Below are 23,121 nucleotides of genomic sequence, written 5' to 3' on the forward strand. Positions count from 1 at the left end.
AGATAATTTGTATCAAAGATCACTATTATTACAGGCGGAAAGTATTTTAAATTACATCACCCACATAATAAAGGTGAGGATTGTTTTTGGTGGTTTTCGTTGGTTTTGTGTGGGTTTTTTTGGTGGGGTTTTGTTTTGTGTGTGTTTTGTTAGTCTGTCTCGAGATCTTCCAGAAAAAAAGCACATATTTCAAAATTAAGTTTACAAGAAAGGAAGGTTTAGATTGCTGGATCTTCTATACCATCACTGAATTCAATAGAAGAGAAAACAGGCAATTATGGAATGCTCCTTTGTGCAGCCTCAGTCACTGCTGTTCTAGTGTCACATCTACACACAGATTACCCTGCTGGAAATACATACTTTTTGAGGAATTTACTGAAGACAGTGTGTTTTCCAGACTTAACCAATGTTGTTATCCATTTAATAGCCACAAAACAACTTGGACAGGCATAGTAACCACCTAAGTCAAATAAACTAGTATTTGAAGTAAATTTATTATATATGCTTGATCACATTCAGTTAAGAGACTGGCGATTAATAATTAAGGAACACTATCCCTAGTTCTGATGAAAAATCCATTCTTACCTTCACAGTGCCAGATGCAATAACAGCTATTTTGTTGACCAAAACTTCATCTCTCTTAAGGAGAGCAATAAGCATACTGGTATGCACTCTTCTGTAGGCTGTCAGGTTTTTGTTTGTTGGTTTGTTTCAAAGTATAAAAATATAGTGATCCACCTGAGTGCAGGTGCATCCAAGTAGAACCGGAATAACAGACACGCAACACCACAGCTCCTTGCCTAGCCCACTCCTATAGCATATAAACTCTAAGTAGAATGCTCTTCAGAGAAAGCCAAGTGAATAAGGCATCTAGTAGTGTAACAGTGTCTTATACTATTAGCAAAGTCAGATACTTCCATTTACACCTTTAGAGCTAGAAGAGCACCTGACAGAGCTAGCATCAGAGTTTAAGAAACAGAAGTTCAAATGTGCTTGCAGTCACCCTCTTCAGAACAATTTGACAAGGAAGAATAGATTCTTAGTCCTAGATCAGAAATACTTTCAATTCAAGTTTCTCTTAACAATTTACTTAAAAGACATACCCAGAAAAGCCAAACTCTTTAATTGCGTTTGAAAGCCAGTTCAAAGTTTCTGACTGGTTTTTAGGATTCTTTTGAGAGAAAGCCATGGCCACAACCTGGAACCAAAGAAAGTGAAGTGTAAATTTTCACTGGCAAACCAAAACACAAAGCACTGTAATAAAGAATAATAATAACAATAATCAAGAGTGAAGACACCTGCAAAAAACAGAGCACTGCAAGTAAAGAGAAACAGCTGGGGTAAAATACAAGGAAAAAATTGTTGTTTCACTGTAGCAGAACAAGATTGCAAGTGAAGTGAATCAGAATCTCCTGACATACTTAAAGGCAGCCAGAGATACATTTATTGTGGATGTGTACCTGCTTCGGCAATATTTCAGTAAAGTATTGATTTACTACTCATTATTTCCTCTTTTGGAGGAACTTGAGTTTAACTTCTGCCTTAGGATGTATCTTCAGAACAAACAAAAAACTTTCAGGGAATAGAGAATAATCAAAGAATCAGGATTTACTCCTCAGACTGAAAGAACATTCCACATATTTCTCATTTTATTTACTGGAAGAATACCTTTGCTGGTCACTCACCTGCTCAGCAGTCCATGGCAACTGACAGGCCTCTGCTATTGCTGTCATTGCTTCTTTTGCATTACTCCCACATTTCACATCACCGGCCTTGTCTACAAGACCATCCAGCACAACTTGAGCTGAAGTTTTGGAGAAGTTTCCTTTCTGTGCAATCAACGCAACTATATGAAGTTTCATCTGCATTACCTGGAACATTCGTAACAGGAAGAAGTTACTCATGTCTTCATTATTTTAGACAAAACTTCTAAATCTATATTTTTTATAGATACATTGAAAACATAGGTAGTTGTGGGTGAACACAACTGTATACATAAAATATCTACTTGTGTGTATCTACAGACACAAATTTATATATACACCTCAATATATAAAAATGTACGTGTGTTCACACAGACATCTGTGCATACAAATACATACTTTATATACACACACTTGTATATATATATATATGTATGATTATACACACAAATTCTTTGTATACATGCAAATACATGTATTTTTATACCCATAGGTATATATATACAGTTAATAATACTGGGCAGCCATTATCTGCTTTTAAAACTTATATATGCACACACACACATATATGTAGATATCTCCAAATGTTGTCTCTAAGTCCCAACTGTCAGCAGAAACAAAATCAAATTTCAGAGTTCATATTCTCACTCACTACAGATAAATCTGCGGTCACAGTGCTATAGTCTTGCAATTGGAAACAGCTTACATTAAGTAATAAAAATGGACTGGTAGTTACTGCAGGATAATGTGTTACCTGAAAATTTGTTTCCTTCCAACCAGGTTTCTTGGCCAGCATTCTTACTAGAGCTTGGCAAGGCATTTCACTTCTCTCCATAAGCTCTACAGCCTAAAGGATAAACATGAAGTTAGCCAGTGGGTCACGAGCAATACAAAACCAAAAACACAAAGAAAAGTTACAAATGCCTTGTAAATATTTTATTAACACTGAGCTAAGTTGCAAAAATTCTCAGCATAAGAGTTTACCTGAAGAGCCTTACTATAAGACCCACTTTTACAGGGTAACTATTTTGCAGGTACTGACCCAACGTTTGAACTACAGTATTTACATCGCTATACTTTGTATGTTCTTTAATAAGCGTTCTTACAAGCACTAGTGGCCCTTGCAGCCCTACTAATTTAACACTTCACTAAAAAACAAACAAAAAAACAAAACAAAAAACCCCAACAAATACACAACCACCAAACACACGCCATCAACAAACAAACAGAAAATACCCACAAAAAACCACACAAAACCACACAGAAAAAACGCAAGCTTTTTTTCTTTTCTTTTACATGGGAATGCTGACTATACAGCAGAGATGAAGCCTGAACATAAATTAAAATTACTGGGTTTAGTTGTTGTTAAGCTTATTCATTCCACTGAAATGATAATATCTTCAAGTTTGAGTAAAGCTGGCTTCTGCAGCAGCATTTCAGTGCAGCCAGTCACTGCTTCACAATTTAAGTTGGTCACCTTTTCCACTAAAATACTGAAACTCAGCTGCAACTATAATGGTGTAGTGGTGTGAACTATTTGTACATCAACAGTTGATGCCTTTTAAAATGTGAACTCTCAGAGGTCTTACGATAGATACCACAGGAAGAAAGCCAGGCTTCACATCTGAGTGACATATGATGTTTTTTTGTTTGTGACTATATGAAGCACTCACCATGAGCTGTAAAGACTGTTGGTACTGTACAAGGCTTCAAACATCAACTATTTGCTAACTGAATTTAGCATTATAATTAATTGCTGCCTAACATGCAATCAGCAGGGACTGACTTGCAACTGATTTTGCTCAGTCATTGCAAAACTTTGTTTAAACCTAGTTGTCTTTGAGACTAAGCTTTAGAATTACTTAGTGTTTTAAAAAGACCACTATGCATCCTCAATCCACATACAAATATTTTTGACAAAAAGCATAACTATCTGTACTACACTAGAAGACTTACTCCACTATCATTATGGAATAAGATCCAATTTAAACCATGTAAGCCACTTGTCTTTTGCAAATATTGTTTAATCCACCTGAAGTGCTGACATACCACTACTACTGGTATCTTTTAAAAAAGAGTCACCAGGCCTAAAAAGCTGAACCAATTATTGCTTTCTTTTTCCCTACCTGTCTCTTTTCCTATCAACTGCTACAAACTCACCTTCTGAAACTCCTCCATGCAGGCAAGCCTCTCTTTCCAGTTTCCACTGTCTAACTGCTGGATACAAGAAGCTGGAAGGACAGCAGCAGCTTTCTCCTCACATACTTCTATCTGCAGACAGATCATAACAAGGTTAACTTCCCAGTGTATCCCTTTGGAGGGGGGCAGCAGCCTTGAGGACATTTAATATACTGGAATGACCCTGTGCACTCTGGTGCATTATACAAAGCTCTCTGTTCTAGGTTGAAAGATTTTGTATGGATTATAGTTTAGGGGCCGTATGAGTTTTGGAAGATGCTAAATTGTACTGCAACAGAAAAATAATCCCTGGAAAATATGGTAAATTGTGTCAAAAATAATTCTGAGTAGCCACTATGTATAGAATCAAGCAGAGGTAAGCTAAAGTTTGCAAGATAATTCTGTATGAAATTTGAAAAAAACATTCACAGCAATGAATCCATGGTTGATAAGCGTGGATGAAAGAAGACATATCTTCTGCATCCATTGCAGCAAAATGAAGAAGTTATTTACTATATCAACAATTGCAAATTTTTCCCTTGTTTCACTGGTGTTTGCATCACCTTCAGGAAGCATATACTCACTTTCCACTGTATAACTAGCAATATGAACTGGATTCATAATGGAAAAAATTCATTGTAAGTGACACTCTAAAGATAAATGAGAATCCAAAAAACTTGCAGATATATCTAGCAAAGATTTAATAGCTTTTTGTTACTGTTTAACCTATAGATAGGATAGTCTGCCTGGTTCCCTACCAGGAGGATGGATAGATGGATCAGAATTCAATCTTTTTCTTAAAATGTAACTGAATATGAACAGCACAGAATAAACTTGCAGTAGTTTATTTAATTATCACTGTATTCTACGTCAGATTTCAATGTAAACTCCAGAATACTATATTCCCAGGCTTTTATACCAGACACCTTGGCAACACATGCATCATAAATTACATATAAAGTAGTCATATTGTTGCTTTTTTCACTTGTTCCTAGTTCAGAGACAACATGATATGCCCTATTATATTAGTATGATTTTTTGTTACTGTCTTATATGGCCTGGTATCAACAACAGCCAGAACGACGGGTGTGTATTTACCAGAATATACATCCATTTTATCAGTTAATTAACATCCAAATAAATAACATCAGTTAAATATATCCATTTTACCCATTAAATATACATCCAGTTAAAAGTATTGCTTTCCCCTTGTCCTAACACGACAATCTCAACTTCAGTGAAAAATTCCATAGTAGCCAAAGAACTGATTAACCAAAGCTACTTATACAGAGAACTTAATGTTTCAGAGAATAGTAGAATACTCACTGAGAGCTCAGATTCAAATATTTCTTTGGTCTCAGGGCCCTTCTTGCCTTTTGCTCCAGCACCTCCCACACCTGCAGATGCAGCTGGTTTGCCTTTCTTGGGTGGGCCTCCAGGCTAGAAAGTAAGTGGGCAAGTATTAACCAGGATCAAACAGGTTTCTAGTTCATCAGATATCAAAAGAACTTATTTTTTCCACACTTCCAAATTCTCATGTAAAAAAAATACATATCTCTCCAGTACTATAAGAGCTGCAGGCAAAAAAAATAGTTTTCTGCTAGAGCTTATTTAATTCATGTGTTGCACCTGCTCTCACAGAAAGACAGTGATTCCTCAGTGGAAGATGTTCAATAGGCCACCTTTGGTCTTCAATAAGTAACTGTTAGATGCAACCACAGACAACTGTGATTGTCAGACAATCTCTTGGCAATCTCTCTTACCTTCGCAGCAGGTGCTTTTTTCAGTGGTTTGGCTGCCGCATCTTTTGTTTCCTTGTCTCCACCATTCCCTGAAAAAGCAGGGGTCTTTCCAGCACTAGGCTTGCCTTCTTTTTTCTCAGCAGCTCCTCTTGTCTTTTCACCATAAACCAGTTCCACCTTCTCAGCACACTCTTTAATCTGATAAACAATAAAGACAAAAAGAGGGGAGAAAAAAAAGTAAACAAAAGTGCTATTTAGCTACCACAATTGGATGTATAGCGTCCCTTCAACAGCAGTGGCTCAAACTTGACCACTCTGGAAAAAATGTGAAGAGTTAAAGTTGTTTACACAACAAAATTTTGTTATCCTGTGTCCCTTACAGTAGCAATGTTAACCAGTCAATGGCATCAGCCATTACTGTATTTCTAGAATCACTTTCTTAGCTCAAAAGGAATAGCATTTATATACATAGAAATCATTGATACTCCCCCAATAGTTGTAGATATTCTAAACACTAATTCTTAGCACCTTAAATTATACAATCATTCAATCTGACCTGTCAGCTTATGCAGAAGCATGAAATTTTGTGTTGGAAAGTCTTTAATACCAAATGCTGTCTAATAACATAGAATTAGACCATGTGGTTATGACCTAAAGCCCTAAACTTTGTTTTAGCCAACAGAGAACGTGTTCAAAAACAAAACCCCACATACAATCAACCAATAGAAAAAAAACCCAAACCAAACCCCAGAGCCCACTTCATACACAATACACCCTTGAAGCCAAATAGATACTTTACATAAGAATGAAAAGGTGCAATGTTAACGTACTAACGCATTTTAGATAGTGGAAGTCAAAGAAAAGACGCGTCATAACCTAACAAGAAAAACAGATTTTCGGGTTCCCTGCAGCACCAGTAACTTTTATGTAAAATATAAATTTTTAAAAATCTGTGTTGGAAGTCATTAGATAAAGCATCCTCTCTTTTCTCTAGCTTAAGACGCATCTTAAGTGGAGCATTTTTTTTCCTACAACATTTATGATAATAAACTCACCCGATCAAGTTTTAGCTTGTCCACATCCGCTAGAAAAGGATTCACAGCTTTCTCTCCAGCCACTTTCAAGGCAGTGCCTAATGCTTCAAATCCAGCATCTCTTACTTCAGGAGCAGAATCATTGATATGCTGCAGACAAAGACAACTTGTATCGTATGACTTGCAGCTCATATCTAAACAGATTTGTAAATCCATCTTCTGTAGAAGTCCCCTCCCCTCTTTTAAAATCTACACCTAGTACAGAATAATCCTTAATATTCCACTGAAGAAAGAAAAAAGTTGATTTTCACTTCCTTTTTCCTATGTACTGATCAAGTCTACTGTTTCTCATACATGGCCTGTTTCCCATCTTTAGATTTGTCACACAACAAGAAGAGGGTCCATATTCATGCTTTAATAGACACTGCAGCACCATGAAAGTTCACAAGGAGCTTCAAGTTTTGCAACCCTTTTCAAGCCTCCACTTTTGAAGCCAGAGATATTTCCCACAACAAGGAAAGGGCTATTTTGCAATGATAAAAAAAGTATATATCGTTATTGTTTTCACTGATAAATGCTCTAGTGTAATTGCAGTACTTGAATCAATGATGCTTCTTTTATTCATGGTAAATTATATGTAGCATTTCAACAAAAGCTTGCTAGAAATGTCTGCAAGAAGCAAGTAGCACAGTGCCCAGAAGTTCAGCAATTGCAAATCACTGGCTGAATCTGTTATAAACTTGGTGGGTCTTCAGTTTCAGAGAAGCTAAGAAAAGGAGACTAAATTGTTCCTATGACTGATGGTCATCTTCAAGTTAGACATCAATCAACACTGACTCTGATGGCTACACAGCACATGAGAACTCTTTATTCCTTGCATCACCACAAGGGTCTTTCTCCTAAAACAATTCCATGCTTCACAACAGCAGTACTTGAGTCAATACCAGAGAAGCACCAACTCCTCCTGCTTTACCTTGAGAAGTGCAGCACAGAAAGGTTTCAACAGGCTTTTTGGCAGAGTAGAAGGTGTGCAGTGACGGAAGCTTCTTGCAATGAAGAGGGATGTTTGCTGCTTAATGGTTGGGTTTTTGTTGTCCATCACTGCCAGCACATCTTCACTTATATTCTGCAATGTGGTCTACAGTGTTGGATAAAGCAGTCATTAGTTTTGAGTAAAGTAAGAGAAAAAGCAAACCAAAATTAGAGACTAGTTCTCAGACAATGGGAAAATTATCAGTCTTACTTACAGTAAGAAAGATTGCATCAATGGCCTCCTGCAGTGCCTGCACTACCTGAGGCTTCTTCTCCTTAAACTTCTCCAAGATTGTTGGAACAACCTATGGAAAAGGTAAAAAGAAAAAGAAAAAAGTCAATCCGGTCTTCACTAATACAACTGGAAAGCCTAATAGTCAGCTCCATGACATTTTGCAGAGAAGGAAATAACGTAAACATGGCTGCTGCCCTCTCCAGGGGTATACAACAACAGTATGCACTAGTTTATTCTAGCTGATCTCCAATATTAAATTAATTCCAGTCAATCTATTAACAGATTTTCAAGCAATTTCATAGCAGAGACAAACAAAAGGTAGATATACAAGTTCATATCACAGATTAATACTCCAGTTCTAATGGTGTGAAACACAGAGCAACAGAATAGAAATTAAACAATTTCACAGCACAGAGTGCTGTGCTCTTGTACTATAGGAATCCAAAACTGTATATAATCAGTGCCCTCTTTCCCAGCTTCCTGACAGCACTCAGCACAGCTCATTAAGAAGCTCTCATTTGACCCACAGTTAACAAGACCACGGTTCTAAAGCAACTTGAATCCTTCCTGGTGCTGAGATCATGCAACTCATAGCTGCCATCACAGCACTGAAAAAGCCACCTTCTCAACACCATTTGCTTGGCAACCATGGAACTATACCCCTAATTTCAGAGGCTCAACATTTTCAATACCAACTCTGTAGCTAAGAGGGTTAACCTTTAGAATCATAGAATCATTTTGGTTGGGAGAGACCCTCAGAATCATAGAGTCCAACCATAACCTAACTCTAGCACTAAACCATGTCCCTAAGAACCACATTCTAAATGCCTTTTAAACACCTCCAGGGGTGGTGACTCCACCATTTCCCTGTGCAGCCTGTTCCAATGCCTGAAAACCCTTTCCGCAAAGAATTTTTTCCTAGTATCCAATCGAAACCTCCCCTGGTGCAACATGAGGCCATTTCCTCTTGTCCTATCACTTGCTACTTCAGAAAAAGACACCAACACCCTCCATGCTACAACCTCCTTTCAGGTAGTTCTAGACAGCAATAACGTCTCCCCTCAGCCTCCTTTTCTCCAGGATAAACAGCCCCAGTTCCCTCAACCACTCCTCAGACTTGTGCTCCAGGCCCCTCACCAGCTTTGTTGCCCTTCTCTGCACTCTCTCTAGTACCTGAATGTCTTTCTTATGATGAGGGGCCCAAAACCTAACATAGGATTCAAGATGGGCCCTCATCAGTGCTGAGTACAGTGGCACAATCACTTCCCTAGTCCTGCTGGTCACACTGTTCCTGATACAAGCCAGGACGGTGTTGGCCTTTTTGGCTACCTGGGCACGCTGCTAGCTCATGTTCAGCTGGCTGTCCATCAACACCCCCAGATCCTTTTCTGCCAGGCAGTTTTCCAGCCACTCTTCCCTGAGCCTGTAGTGCTGCTTGGGGTTGTTGTGACCCAAGTGCAGGACCTGTCACTTGGCCTTGTTAAACCTCATACAACTGGCCTCAGTCCTGCAATCCAGATCCCTCTGTATGCCTTCCTACCCTCCAGCAGATCAACACTCCCACCCAATTTGGGGTCATCTGCAAACTAACTAAGGGTGCACTCAATCCCCTCATCCACATAATTTATAAAGAGATTAAAAAGAACTGGCCCCTCAAAAAAATCAACAGTAAGAAAGATTGCATCAGCCTCTTGCAGTACTGGCCCCAAACACAAATCAAGTGTAAACAGATATAAGAATGCTGCTTACACCTACAGATAGCTGTCAGAATGAAAGGGACTTTTCCCAAACTGTTGTTCAGAGTTCAGGAGACTCGAATGTTTCTGAAGCAGTGAGATTCAGTAACTTTCCAATTCATCACAAAATATAACACTACCGGCAGCCAGATACATCAGTTCTCTCTGCCTCTAAGCTCTACCCACACACCTATTGCTTATCACAAGAAAAAAAATTTGATTGAGCAGCTTAAAGAACACAGTATAGACTTGAGAAATAAGTGAGAACTGCAACTAATTAAAAGCCCCCTTTCTTTCCAGAGATCGGTTAAGTGTCCCTCTATTCCCTGATATTAGCTATTGGTATGAGAAGAGTAGCAAAGGAGAACAGAGAAGAGCATTAAACTAGACCACCAGAACGTTTTGGTACCAAAAATCTCAGTAGTTTGGTTATTTAAAACAGACAAACCCCACAAAACCCAGACAAACACACACACAGGAACTCCCAACACTCAAAAAAAATCCCAGCCAACCTAAAAACACACATCCTGGAGCTGCTAAGTAGAATTCAGGTTCAGAAGCTATTTTTTCCACTGTGGCCTACAAATGCATTTCTGTGAGTGCATCTCCAGGATGAGATTATATAAATAAAGTTCATTTCATGGCAGAGTAATTCAGAGTTGTCTTACTACAGAAGATTTCTTGGAATAGAAAGCTTCATGTTGCTGCATGTGAACAAACAAGGTCTTCTTAACCTTAAGATGCAAGAGATCTTAGCAGGTATTTCACTACTTGCTCCACTAAGTGATAGGTAAACATCCACAATTGTACAAATAATATCTTTGACAAATACCAAGGTTTACAGGAAAAAAATATTAAGGTACTTTCTGGTGTCCAGCATCAATAAAAACAGAAAAAAGTACATACTCTTACTTACATGCCCTGCATACTGTCCAAATTTCTTTCGGAGCCCAGAAGCTAGTCCCGTAAGGCATTTGGCAGCCAAAGCAACTAACATAACATTTGTATCCTTCCCAACAACCTGAAGAGAAGGGGAAAAAAAACCCACATCATAAAACTGAAGACTGAAAAATCCAAGTTTCAGAGACTTAGAAGAATTCTTTACACTAGTCAGTGGGTCACAGATTAGGTTATTTCCACCACTGTTCCAGCTAAAAATTTTCTACTCATTAGTATGATCTCAACTGCAACTTATAAAATATAATACAAATAAATTACAAAAAATACTAATTGTATGTGCACTCTGGGTTTTATTTATTACCTTTTTGAGAACTTTCACCAAGTCTGCATAGTCTCCTGATTCCAATTTGGGATTTTTCACCAGCAGTTCAACAGCTTCTAAAGCTTCTTTCCTTTCTTGCCACTTCTTTGCTTCCTGCACAGCAAAAAAATTATGTTCATTTATAAATGCAAACAGTTCTAGAGAAGCATGCTTGCCACAAGCAATAGATTTTGAAACTGAATTCTACCCTGAGAAAGCCAAAGGCTCCCTACAGTTTAACATCAATAACTGCAAAGAAATAAGATACACAGTCCCATTCCCAGGACATTTCAGCTCCTTAAAACTACAGCTTTCTTGTTGATAAATCAAATTTGAGACTTATTTATGATAGTCTATATTTTACTTACACTAGTCGGTTATTATCCATATAGCAGTAAAGCACACATTGCAGAATGCTAGTAAGTTTTAAGACTCATTAGGTCCACATCATAGAATTAACTGGTAGCATTTAAGTTTATGCTTACAACTTTCTCATAGAAGTCTTTGGGAAGCTTGGAAAGAATTTCTACAGCTTCAAGCAACTCATATGCATCTACTTGTGGTACCGCCTCTTCTTCGTCATCATCTCCTGCAAACAGAAAAGAGAAAAATATAAGCAGAGTGACAAATGAAATTTTGACTACAGCACCACCTAGAGCTCTTCTTTAAAAATCCACTACCAGTGGTTGTGATTTTGCTATTCCAAAGGACAGATACTCTTTCATATGAATTTTTTTCCCCAGCCACATAGTCTTGCTGTATACTGCACTGCACGTTTTGCACCAGTTTGAGAAAAAGCACCTTTACAATTTCATGTATTCCTTCACAAATAACACACCAGTTATACATTTTCCAATACAGTTCAGAGACTAAATAATTTACCTCCATCTGCATCTCCTCCAGCTGCCTGCTGCTGCTCAAATTTTGCTTTCAGCTCCTGTTGAGAACGCAGGAACCTGGTCTGCTTAGGAGCAGCTGATGACACTTTGACCCACTCTTCTTCCAGTTCTTTTAACTGCCAAAAGGGAAAAGAATCGTTGTATCAGAGACACTTCGTACAAACCCCAGGAACAAGTAACCCTTCATGGAAAGCAATGGAGTTTTCCCATTTCAAGGCCAAGATAGCACTACTTTTCAAGTTCTTTTTTTCTGCCACCAAAAAAGTGACTTCCCCTTCATGTTCACTGTTCAGAATTTTTTGATCAAGTATATCCACAGAACAGAATATCAAAAATATCAATGCAAAGCATTTACATAAGAACAAACTGTAGAACAGTCAGAATGGCGTGTCCCCTCTGAAGAAGCTTTAAAATAAAAATGGTTGAGCATGAAGGAAGATCTTCTGGTTACAGACATGCTATCACAAGCTAAAACTATGACAAAACAAACATGTTGAGCTACTTTTGATGAGACAGTTGAGTTTTTTTGTTTTGTTTGTTTTTGTGGGTTTTGTTTGTTTAATCTTTCTCCAGAAAGTTACTGCTTTCCACCTGAACATAATTAACTTGAGCAGGTAGGAGGCCAGGATGCATAAAATTTTAAAATAACAAAGCGTTCCATCTGCACTAGCACAGTTATCTGTCATAACGTAATGCCACTTCCTGAAGTGGAACAGTCACATCCTGAGCACCACCAGAACAAGTCTGAATGGCTGCAGGGGTCTTTTATAAGGGTAACCATTCCCCCTTGGGTTAGGCCTCCAAGAAATACTATTATACTTCTCAAAGCCCCTCCTCAGTTTCAATATAATGTTTGGCCCACAACTTCACACCTATTCAGAGCAACAGAAAATTGTCACAATTTCTTTACAAGTAACAAAGAGGGACTAACATTGTAGGTAAAGTTACAAGAAGCTAAAAATGTTGCTGTTACTGAAAAATTCCAGCTTTGACTTTAAGAATGCCCAACACTACAGGATCAGGGAAGGTGAGAATGGAACTGTTTTCTCAAATGTTTGGATACAGAACTGCTTTCTGCATACCTGCACAGAATTTATGTTCTGCAATGGAGGTCTCAGAGCATCCCTTATCCAACGGTAGATCTCCACAGCAAGGAGTTTGGCTTCATCTCGAACAGCCTTTTCCCGAGACTCAAAAAGTTTTGGCAATACTTTAATGATTGGCTTCAGGGAGATTATTTTTGAACCAAATTCACTGCAAGTTAAAAACATGGAATAGCATCAGCGTCCTGGTAGGAACAAGAGAGTGATCCACTTTTTAAATTTTTTTTTTAAAAACAATCCATGCAATGCTTTCAGTGCACATTTAGAGATTGTATCATTTACTTAAATCATGATTATAGCAATTATTTTGTGAAGCTACTAAGCTACTATAAAATATTTGCCCTACTATAATTACCTTCCACGCTCAGCTTGGAATTACAAAAGTCAAGCCTCTGAAAATACTTCAAAGCACTTAATCCAATCTGCTGCTTAAATATGTTCCCTTGCCAGGGGGGTGAAAAGAAAAAAGAAAAGTGTCCTTAGACCAGAATTTGTATGACCTACTTTTTTTTTTTTTTAAATAAATCAGAATAGAATCTCCTTTGTCTATCCTTGGAGACAAACTGCAGTAAAAGCATTAGTCACTTTTCTACTTGTTGGACCAGATAATTATAGTGAGCCTGGGTCATCATCACAGAAAATACACGTGTTGAAATATGTGCTGCTGAAAGGACACCTAAAGGAAGTTCCCCCAGACAAACACCCTACCCCGTCAGCAGATTCTTCTATAACTTGAAGTTAATACACTAAACTTCTTCAGTCACTGCTGAATGAGAACACACACACTCTCTTTCAATGCTCACAGTAAAGTTAACTGCTACAATTCTTAAAGCATCACATCTAAATCACCTCAGAAGCTACAAATTTTTTTTATTCAAAAGCATTTCTTTTCCTTGAGAAGTCCAAATTAACCTTTCCATTCAGACTTTTTCTTCTGCTTCCCTCCAATCAAGCACATGAAAAAGCCAGTAAAATGGCAGCTCAGGAACTAAAACTTACATGTCTCACTTTCTAAAAAACTCTAGTGCTAAACTTAGAAACAATCCAACTTAGATACAGATCACGAACAAATGACTCCCCTAAGATTTTTATTTTTTTTTACCATGACTCAAAAAAAAGTGTGTTTGAAAAAGTGCCTATGCAAATTCTCTTATTTTTATCTAATTAATATATTATTATCTAATTTGTTCCACACCACAAGAACAGAAACCTTAGCACAAGACAAAAACCACCAGAGGCTAAACTAGTTCTGCACTCAAGCTATCCACCTAGGTACAACACAGACAAATTTTGTTATCGATGCAGAAACCCTGTCAAAGCACAAGACCAAGTTAGGTAGCAACATTGCTCAGAAGCAGAAGACAAAGGTTAAGTCACAGAGCTCCATGGGGTAAACTGATCTTGCTATCCTAAAGGTAATAAAATACCACATTTAGAAAAGCAGATGTGGCACATTTTATAGACATAGTTGAAAGATATTGAGGAAGGTTATGCAGGTTTCTAATTACACTGTACTGTTGAAAGGACATTTGATTAGATACAGCAATTTAAAATAGCTAAAATATATTCTTAAATGTGGGACAGTCATTTCACTTAGTAGAAGCACTGATAATGGGCTAAACCAAATACTTTATTTTGACTTCTATTACAGAAGCCTGAAACAATTAGTTTAACAAGGACCATCTACACATGTGCTTCAGCAAGTTGTCTAAAAAATACTCAGCATAAGATACTCTTCATCTGTATTACAGAGCTGTCACATGAACTACTTTTTTCAGAAAAAAAGTATTCTGTCCATTAATACCAAACTTATCTTTCCTTAAAAAAATCTAATATATACATCAAATATAAGAATTTGATAAAACCGCAGTATTTTTCACTCAATTTGCAAAGGCAGCAAACATACTTGAAGTGGAACAAAAAAGATGCTCCTAATCTCATCTTGAAACAAACTACCCCATGTTCATTAAATTTGATTTGATTTTTAGGGAGCATTATCAGCTTTTCTTTTTAATAAATTATATGGACAATGGAAACTTACCATGCAATGAGTTGTTGTTTGTTTGTCTTTTTCCAAAAACCACACACAGTGTACCCAACTAAAGATGTTCACATCAGTGAGGAAAACAGTGTGTTTTAACAAAAGACTATGTTTTAGTTTTCCCATCAGTGAGTTTATTTTCAGCTATTCAGAAGAGAAGCTCCACAGTCTGGAACAAGATACACTACTCCTGCCATTCTTCCAGATGTACATTGTGAAAATGAAGTTGGGTAAACAGTTGCTATGGATGAAAGTGATCCAGATGAGGCTCACACAAAGGCACCCCTCACATCTAACAAATCCCATGATGCTCTCTCAACTGTTGGTGTCACAAAATACTAGTTCAGTAAAGATACACCCTATTCAATAAGAACAAGGACCTGGTAAAATGACCTAAAAAACAAATCAGACTCTACACACTGCTGGGGTAAGGGAGAATGAAATAAACAAATAAACAAAAACAACAACAAACCACCACCAAACACAACAAACACCACCTAAAAACAAAAACCACCACAAACTAAAAACTTACCTTAGTGCTTTCCTCAGAGTCTCTATACATGCTACTATGATTTTTGGGTTTTTGTTGTCCAGACCCTTTAGTAATTCTTCTTGTACTGCTTCCCCTTTCTCAATTTCTATATACATTAGACATATATCTAAACCCAGCTCTTTTGCTCTGGCTTTCGGCTGATTGAACACCTTATTTACAACTCCAGACGCTACTTCTCCTGTTGTCCTGAAAGATGAGAGAGTGTTACTTTTGGAACATTTAATGAATTAGGTGTTCTATACCATTATCCACAGACAAAAGCACACACAACACCCAAAACAGATGAAAACTCAGCGAAGTCTCACATAACAGGGACTAAATTCTAAGTTAACTTTGAAGGTAACAACCATTTTTAAGAGGTGACTTCAATCTCTAGTTTAATCAAAATGACCCCTGCAGACTGACTGCTAGTTAAATTGTTCCCAATACTGGACTACACCAGACAGTTTCTCAAAAGTGTATTCATTAATACACATTTGTTAAGGTCCACAAATGTTAGTTAACTAACACACAGTATTGGTGAACAATCTCAGTACATAATTTAATTTCTATTTCAAAGCTTCCAATCAACTAAATCATTTATAACTCTTTTAAATCAACAGGTTTTGAAGGTTATTAGTCTTTTTTTTTTTCCCTAAAAAAAAAGCACCTTGAGTTTGTTTGTTTTCTTCCCTTCCCTTAAATAAGACTTTAATTCATCAGGTCACAAAGTCAGTGGATCAAAGCACTGATCTGGCCCATTAGGTGTTTTTACTTTACCCTCAGGAGTACAGGGTATTTCACAGGCTAGAGAACAGCAAAATACTAACAAACATCCTGTGAAGAAGTTGGCAGGTATGAAGATTTGTATTGGTTAAGTTGGATGCAACACCTACATTTTATTTAATGAATTAATTACACTAATATCTCCCTTGAAGGAAAGGCTCCCTGCACGTTCAAGCTGTTTCAAACAAGAATCCCTATTCCAGTTGACAGTGCATATGCCATCAAATTACTGATTCACTTTCTTTACCATTTCAAAAATCTTTACTACTGCATTTAATAGTTTCTTTGAACACTGTTAGTAATTTCTGACAAGTTAGCATGCACATAGAAGCCACCTACAAGGAAAACCTACCATTTGGCAAATTCAGAAAGCAAGTTTCGCCTTTACTACTAAAGATCAGAATTGTTAGTGGCCACCATACAACTTATCTACAGCCTTTCACAGAGAGACACATTAAATTTTCATAGCAACCTACTAACAGTGAGAAAGACACTTACTTCCCAGCTACATGAGCATTTTCAACATAAGCGAGTGCTGCTTCCAGTCCTTTTAACTGAGCTACTGCATTGGAGTCTGTCACGAATTTTTTTATCAATCCAAGATACTTGGACCATTCAGGACTCTTATCATCTAACTTCTGGAAGAGCTTCAGGGCTTCTTCATAACCATTTAATCTGGCTTTCCACAGCTGGAAGCAGAAAACAGACATTTAAATGTTGTGCTAGTACAATCAACTCACCAATTTCACAAAATTCTTCATAGTTGAAAGTGTACAAGACTTCTCTTCAATGACTATACAAATAACATGCAACAGGACAAAATACTTACTCTTCTCCCACCATGAATGACCTGGATAGAGAGACACCAGTCCTCCCCACTGTTCTTCATAAGCTCTACCCGATGAGTAGGTGGGAGCCCAACAATAGCTTCAGCTACAGATGAGTAAGTTCTTCACATGAATGAGTGCACTGATCTTTCAGCACACAAGCTTGTGCCATACAGATTATCATGCTACTAAATTCTGCTTAATCAATGTTATTCAGCCTCTAGGTTAGATAGAACTGATGCAATTTCAGACCTTTTATATGCACACTGTGCAGCTGTCAGGGTTCTCTAACTATGGTGTGCTTTGACAGAGGAGTACCACAGAATCACCACAGTGGAGAGATACAGCAAGCCAAACCCAAAGACAAGACTTCCTACCTTGTGTTCGCATTTCTGGTCAATGGGCAGTTTCATCCATTCACTGTCGTCCCCCATTTTAATTCAGGTTCTCTCTATAATTACACTAAGTCCTGTGGAGACATAGACAAGTCAGAACATCAGAAAATACATGTGAGATGCTACCTGCAACATACTTCTACTTAAAAAACAAACAACAAAGACAGTTCTGTAGCAAATCTATCGCTAACACACAACCCACTCTCCCAAGTCTGTAACTATATTTAGATGTGCACTACTTAGACCACTATTCTGCTGGCCCATGAAGGCTACCAGAAGCCGTTAAATATTACTAATTGCACAGCTTTCTAATATTTCAGACCCTAGAAGTCTCAATCTTTGAAAGTTTTAGTAGGCCAAGAAGGCACACAAAATATAACCCCATCTAAGCTTGAGGAAGAATGTACTATGATTAAGGCACTAAAACAAAATGAGTACCCATCAACACTAGAAAACTGACTCCTACTGACACATGCATCCAGCAACTGGTGCCATGAATCAGTGTCAAAAAATAATCAGGTGCTAGTGTAAGGACAGCCATTTTAACAGCTATACAAACAGCACTGTGAGAGGAACAGAACCCATTTTTGCAAGCTGGCCACTTTATGCCCTAAATCTAATGTAGCCAGCATCAGCAACTGCCAACAAGAGATCAATTTCTTACCACACGCAGGGCTGAAATCCTTACTCATTTGAGTTCCTAAGTGTTTTCCTCCTTTCCCCATCCCCCTTTCCTTGTTATTAAGATAGGACCATTAGGGTATGAGAGATGAGACCTCAGGCTCAATGTTCATCTCAGACATACTGTACAACTAACCTGGCTGCTCAGACAATAATGAGATAATACGCCTGATGCAGGGAGATGAGCAAAATGAAAATAGCAGCAGCAGTAATGACAGGGCTCCCAACATTATTTGTACAAACAAACACAACTAAACCAGAGGAGTAACACCTTCCAGCATACAAGTCCAAATGCACAGATCAAGATGACCAAAACTCTAAAAACTGGCCGGCATATACAACAACTTATCACTACAGGCATATAAATGCACCATACTAGCAGAATATTCCTCAGGCAAATTCTGTCTATACCAGCAAAGTTGGATACCTTAACCTACAAAGTATTTCACCTAATGCACAGAGGTTCCCTGCAGAAAATTAACTCCCGGCAGTAGGAGTGTAATTTCACTGGTTTAAGTTAATATAAGCAAGTTCTTCAAAGCCTTCTGTCAGCCACACAACACTAACATACAGCTAACTTGACAGTAAAATTAAGCTAGCAACAGTCTACAATAAAAACAATATTTTTTTTTCCTTCCTGGATTAAGTTAGAAGATACTTATAAAAAAGAACAACACCAAAACACAAACAAAACAACAAACAACAAAAAAACAACCCTACCAAAAGAGAAAAACAAACCCCCCAAATCCTCACCAGCTACCAACACACACCCCCCACACCAAACTACATGAAACTTACCTTGAATATTTATAAATTCCTATGGATGTTAATACTGGTCTCCCTAAAATGGCATAAACCTACTCATTTGCCCAATGGCAATATAATGAAAATCAATGTCAGGACAGAATTTGACTACACGTATAAACAAACATATTCAAGCATTATTATGGTTTGCCCTGCTCATCTCACTAACAGTGATGTGCACCCCTTTTATTGACATCAGCACAGTTGCACAGTGGTACTAAGAAGTTTGCTTTTGCAGTAACAAAAAAAAAAAATTGTTAGGAGGGCCAAAGATGAGGACTGACAACCTCTAGAACTATAGACTATGGAGAATGAAGGGATCACTCTGCTCATTATGTAAGAAATGAAGTACACAAAAGTCAGGCTACCTATAGCCCATGATATTGAAAAGTTAATTCTGGTACACTATGTTTTAAAATGTATAATTTATTAAAAAAAACAACAAAACAAAACCCAAACCAAATACACAAAAAACAACACAGCTCTCTGTTAAGTACCAGTCACATCACTCCTCTATGTCAGGAACTGACAAGAAAAAAATACCCTGACTTAAAAGTTACAATGAAAATTCAAGCTTTGACATGCCTTACCAAAACAAAAAAAATCATAAGTCAGAGCAAGTGAGTTACTATTTTTTTATTTGCATTGAAACCCCATCAGCCTTTTGCAACAGATTCCACTTTCATGTGTTTAAACCCTTCTGAAACTCTACTGCTTTTTCTCTGCCCAAACCTCTCATTTGTTCTCTTATCCCTTCCTTCAGCCTACTGAAAGAGAGCTCAAAATTAAATACAAATCAACAATTTGCTCATTAAAATTCAAAGCATTTTACCAATTTTAAAAAGGCAAACACACCCTTAAAACTAAAGGAAAAAAAAAAGCCACCATCCCTCCCCTCCGCCAAGCAAGACACTCATGGTAAACATGGAGGTGGTCTTAAAACTCTACTTCTATGACTGATGATTTCTCTCCAAAAGCTAGAATGAGACTGCATTCACATAAAAAACTTCAAATAGCTCACCTAGTGAAGGATGCAGGAATGCCCTAATGAGAACACAGTCACAGCAGACTTCCCTCTGGCACTCAGTTCTGCTGCCAAGCACCTCCATCCTAACATGCACAACAGAAATAATGGGGTGTTTCCCCAGAATAGATGCAGATGACATAAATAGAGCAGTCTTCTCCCAGACTCACATATGCCTTTGCCAAGGATAAGCAGAGTGAACTTAAAAGGACATCAGGTAGTTCTGAATCTCACCCAGAAACTTGGAGGTAACCAAGCCATTGCCTGTCTATATTATTTTGTTGAAGAGAATTTAAGGAACCAATACAAGGACAATAGTTATTCACAAAGAAAACACAATACGAAATAAAGCACTAACACATCTGCCAGCAGCAGAAACAGCAGAATAAGAGTTTTAGCACCTGTACTAGGGCAAGCCCCCCCATCTACACCCCAGTCATTTAGAAAACCATCAGCAGCATGAACTTCCTACTTCAACAACACAAAGAAATATTTATTTTTCTACAGAAATCTGTCCCACCAATGAAAACTTTATTGTTGGACACTGACTACCATATTACAATACTAAAATCAGTTCGAACCCTAGAGCCAGGAGCAACTCTACTAAAAAGGCTTGGCCCCTTGCAAGGCTGAAACCAATTTACAAGTATTTTAACCCTTACGCTCATCCAGCAATTTATTGCTACAAAGTGTGACCTCTTGCTTGTACACCCTCAAGAAGCATTATAAAAACTAGAAGAAAATGATCTAGGACTTGCCTTCCCAACATCATAATGTACTCAACCGAGGGACTGACAAGACAGGGAGGGGAGACAGATGACCATGAAACAGTGAGCATTTTCTCACCCATTTTTTTTCAGTTTGGTCAAGTCACTTCCCCTACTATTTTTAGTTGTAACATCTACAACTGTTACTTCAATTATTAAATGGGTTAAGTTGCCTTCTGTGCTGAATCTGGCATCTAAAAATAGTAATAAAATTATACTTCTCCATCCCCCCAATAACTTACAAATCCCCTTAGAACAGACAATTTATCAGAAAGTATTCCACGGTCACAGAGGGAAAGCTCCTTCTTAAACATCCCTCCTTTCTAGCTTCATCATGGCTCATGCCTGTCCTAATGCCAAGATCTTGTACTATCTACATCTTGCACTTACTAGAATAAAAGACTCTTGTTTCTCCCTTCAATTAAGTCACTGGGTTCTGCATGATCATAGAATATCACACATTTGACAAAACCCTTTATTTTAAAGCTGCTTTGCAAAACCATGTAAACCTCCAGCCATTACCTCTCAACATCCAAGTAGCCTCATTATACAATAATGCAGCTAAATTATGTTATTCCTAGTGAATTTGCAGCAATGAAGTGTTTGACCTACATAGCTTTCTTGTTACCACAACTCAGAACAAACAGATTTGAGTCTTTCAGTAACGATATTTTTTTTTTTAAATCCAGAAAAAAGGCCTCTGAAGTCACTGAACCACCAAAATAAGTTTTGTGAGAGAGGTTTGGTATTAACACAGTCAATACAAAATTTCCAAAAGCAAGTCAGCTGAGAAATCTACAATGGAGATGAACAACAAATCCCCCCTGACAGTTCTTGGCAGGACAAGTTCTTATATTAGGGAGCAGTGAGCAAATGAAGACCATCAAGGAAAGAATAGGATGCCTTTCAAAGGGAGACCATGAGAAAGCAGCAAGAGCAGAAAATATTTACTAGGCAGAACAAATGCAAGAATCTCAAACGTAAAAGTTAGAATTCTCCACCAAATATAAGTAAGTTTATGAAGGTAATTTATTAAGGCATTAAAAGACTATGGGAAAGTGTCAATACATGAAAATTCAGATTAACCACCCACCGCTCTAAACAGCTCCAGCTCAGTTTCTAAATAAAAGGTCTCTGCTACAATTTTTGAGGGCTGATTAGCATCAACCTTACAGTGTCATAGTATGGGGAACTACTAAATAAAATCCTTTCATTGCAAACAGCTTTAAATGTGTTTTATTTTGAAACATCATTTATCACTTGATTTTGTTGTGAAATTTCAGCTTTCAGAGCATTTTCTACATAAAGTGTGCAATGGCAAACCACAAAGCCATTTTATATTAAACAGATGTTGACTGATTGTCCACTTCTTCCTACTCACTTCTACCTATTGAACATCACTGTGCACCAGAACAGCATCAAGCATTTTGATATTTTGAAAGCTTCTCAAAAACTTTACTCAAAAGATTAAGTTCTGAGAAAGCAAAACAGGCCTTTTTAAAGGAAAAAAACCTGTTCAAAATATTCCTATACAGCAGGGAATGTACTTGGAAAGAGTATATCTGTATGTTACATTTCAAGTGAAACTGAACTCCTCAGCAGACAGAACTCCTCAGTAGTGCAGCCCAGTAGCTCAGAAAAAAAGTTGAAAAATTCAAATAATCATAAGTTACATTTTTATTTTAAACAACACCTGGACGTATTAAGTATTTGAAGAGCACACAAATCCAAGGACTATAGCTTAATCGGTCAATGAAATAATGCAACTGCTTCGGTAAATTCTACATAGTCAAAAGGAAAATTGAAATCCAGCTAACAACCCTGAACTACAAATATCTGCAAAAGCAGCAAAGAGTCAGAAGAACTTTCAGTCAGACTGTAAGTGTGCTTTCCAGCTTCAGTCCACATACCTTTTGATGACAGACAAAAGAAGAGGTTAAAAAAAACTCAGAAGACCATTTGCTGCATAAGCAATAAAAATTTCCTATAGTTTTAGAAGTTGGGATTTTCAATTAAAATATGAATTAAAAGATGCAAGATACACAGACTCTTGATGAAAGGAAGGCAGGACCTCAGAATAAAGAAAAAATAAATAGGAGAAATGCATGCTAAAAAGGAATTGTTTTGCAGGTTGTTGAGTAGATGGCAGCTAAGAGAAGCTACTGTTTCAGCAGCAATTAAATGGCATTAAAGAGTAAACAGCATTAAATTCTCTCTTGCCAGCTTCAACTCATACGCCCTAACTCAGCTCAGGAACAACTTAATAGCACAAATGGCAACTTATTGGTAAGGGAGACAGATACTTAATTTCTCCAGAAAAATATATTTCAGCACATAGTCT

General features: G+C 37.5%; 1 protein-coding gene across 8 annotated transcripts in view; it reads right to left on the reverse strand.

Moving 5' to 3' along the window:
* Positions 1–23,121, reverse strand: part of CKAP5 (cytoskeleton associated protein 5) — a 54,652-nt gene that overhangs the window by 26,717 nt on the left and 4,814 nt on the right. For 7 of the 8 annotated variants that reach the window (XM_065064732.1, XM_065064729.1, XM_065064728.1 and 4 more), the window contains exons 2-18: positions 17,487–17,578; positions 16,781–16,971; positions 15,497–15,703; positions 12,903–13,074; positions 11,804–11,936; positions 11,407–11,510; positions 10,922–11,035; positions 10,577–10,681; positions 7,905–7,994; positions 7,631–7,795; positions 6,679–6,807; positions 5,645–5,821; positions 5,208–5,321; positions 3,864–3,974; positions 2,458–2,550; positions 1,686–1,871; positions 1,104–1,198 (exon numbers count right to left, since the gene is read on the reverse strand). In XM_065064732.1, coding sequence (XP_064920804.1) covers positions 1,104–1,198; positions 1,686–1,871; positions 2,458–2,550; positions 3,864–3,974; positions 5,208–5,321; positions 5,645–5,821; positions 6,679–6,807; positions 7,631–7,795; positions 7,905–7,994; positions 10,577–10,681; positions 10,922–11,035; positions 11,407–11,510; positions 11,804–11,936; positions 12,903–13,074; positions 15,497–15,703; positions 16,781–16,971; positions 17,487–17,543 — 2,243 coding nt within the window. In that variant the 5' untranslated portion in view covers positions 17,544–17,578. Of the gene's footprint in view, positions 1–1,103; positions 1,199–1,685; positions 1,872–2,457; positions 2,551–3,863; positions 3,975–5,207; positions 5,322–5,644; positions 5,822–6,678; positions 6,808–7,630; positions 7,796–7,904; positions 7,995–10,576; positions 10,682–10,921; positions 11,036–11,406; positions 11,511–11,803; positions 11,937–12,902; positions 13,075–15,496; positions 15,704–16,780; positions 16,972–17,486; positions 17,582–23,121 lie in introns of those variants that run through there. The other variant, XM_065064734.1, reaches the window with a different exon arrangement.

This window comes from Columba livia, chromosome 5, assembly GCF_036013475.1.
Source record: "Columba livia isolate bColLiv1 breed racing homer chromosome 5, bColLiv1.pat.W.v2, whole genome shotgun sequence".
Classification (NCBI taxonomy): Eukaryota; Metazoa; Chordata; class Aves; order Columbiformes; family Columbidae; genus Columba; species Columba livia.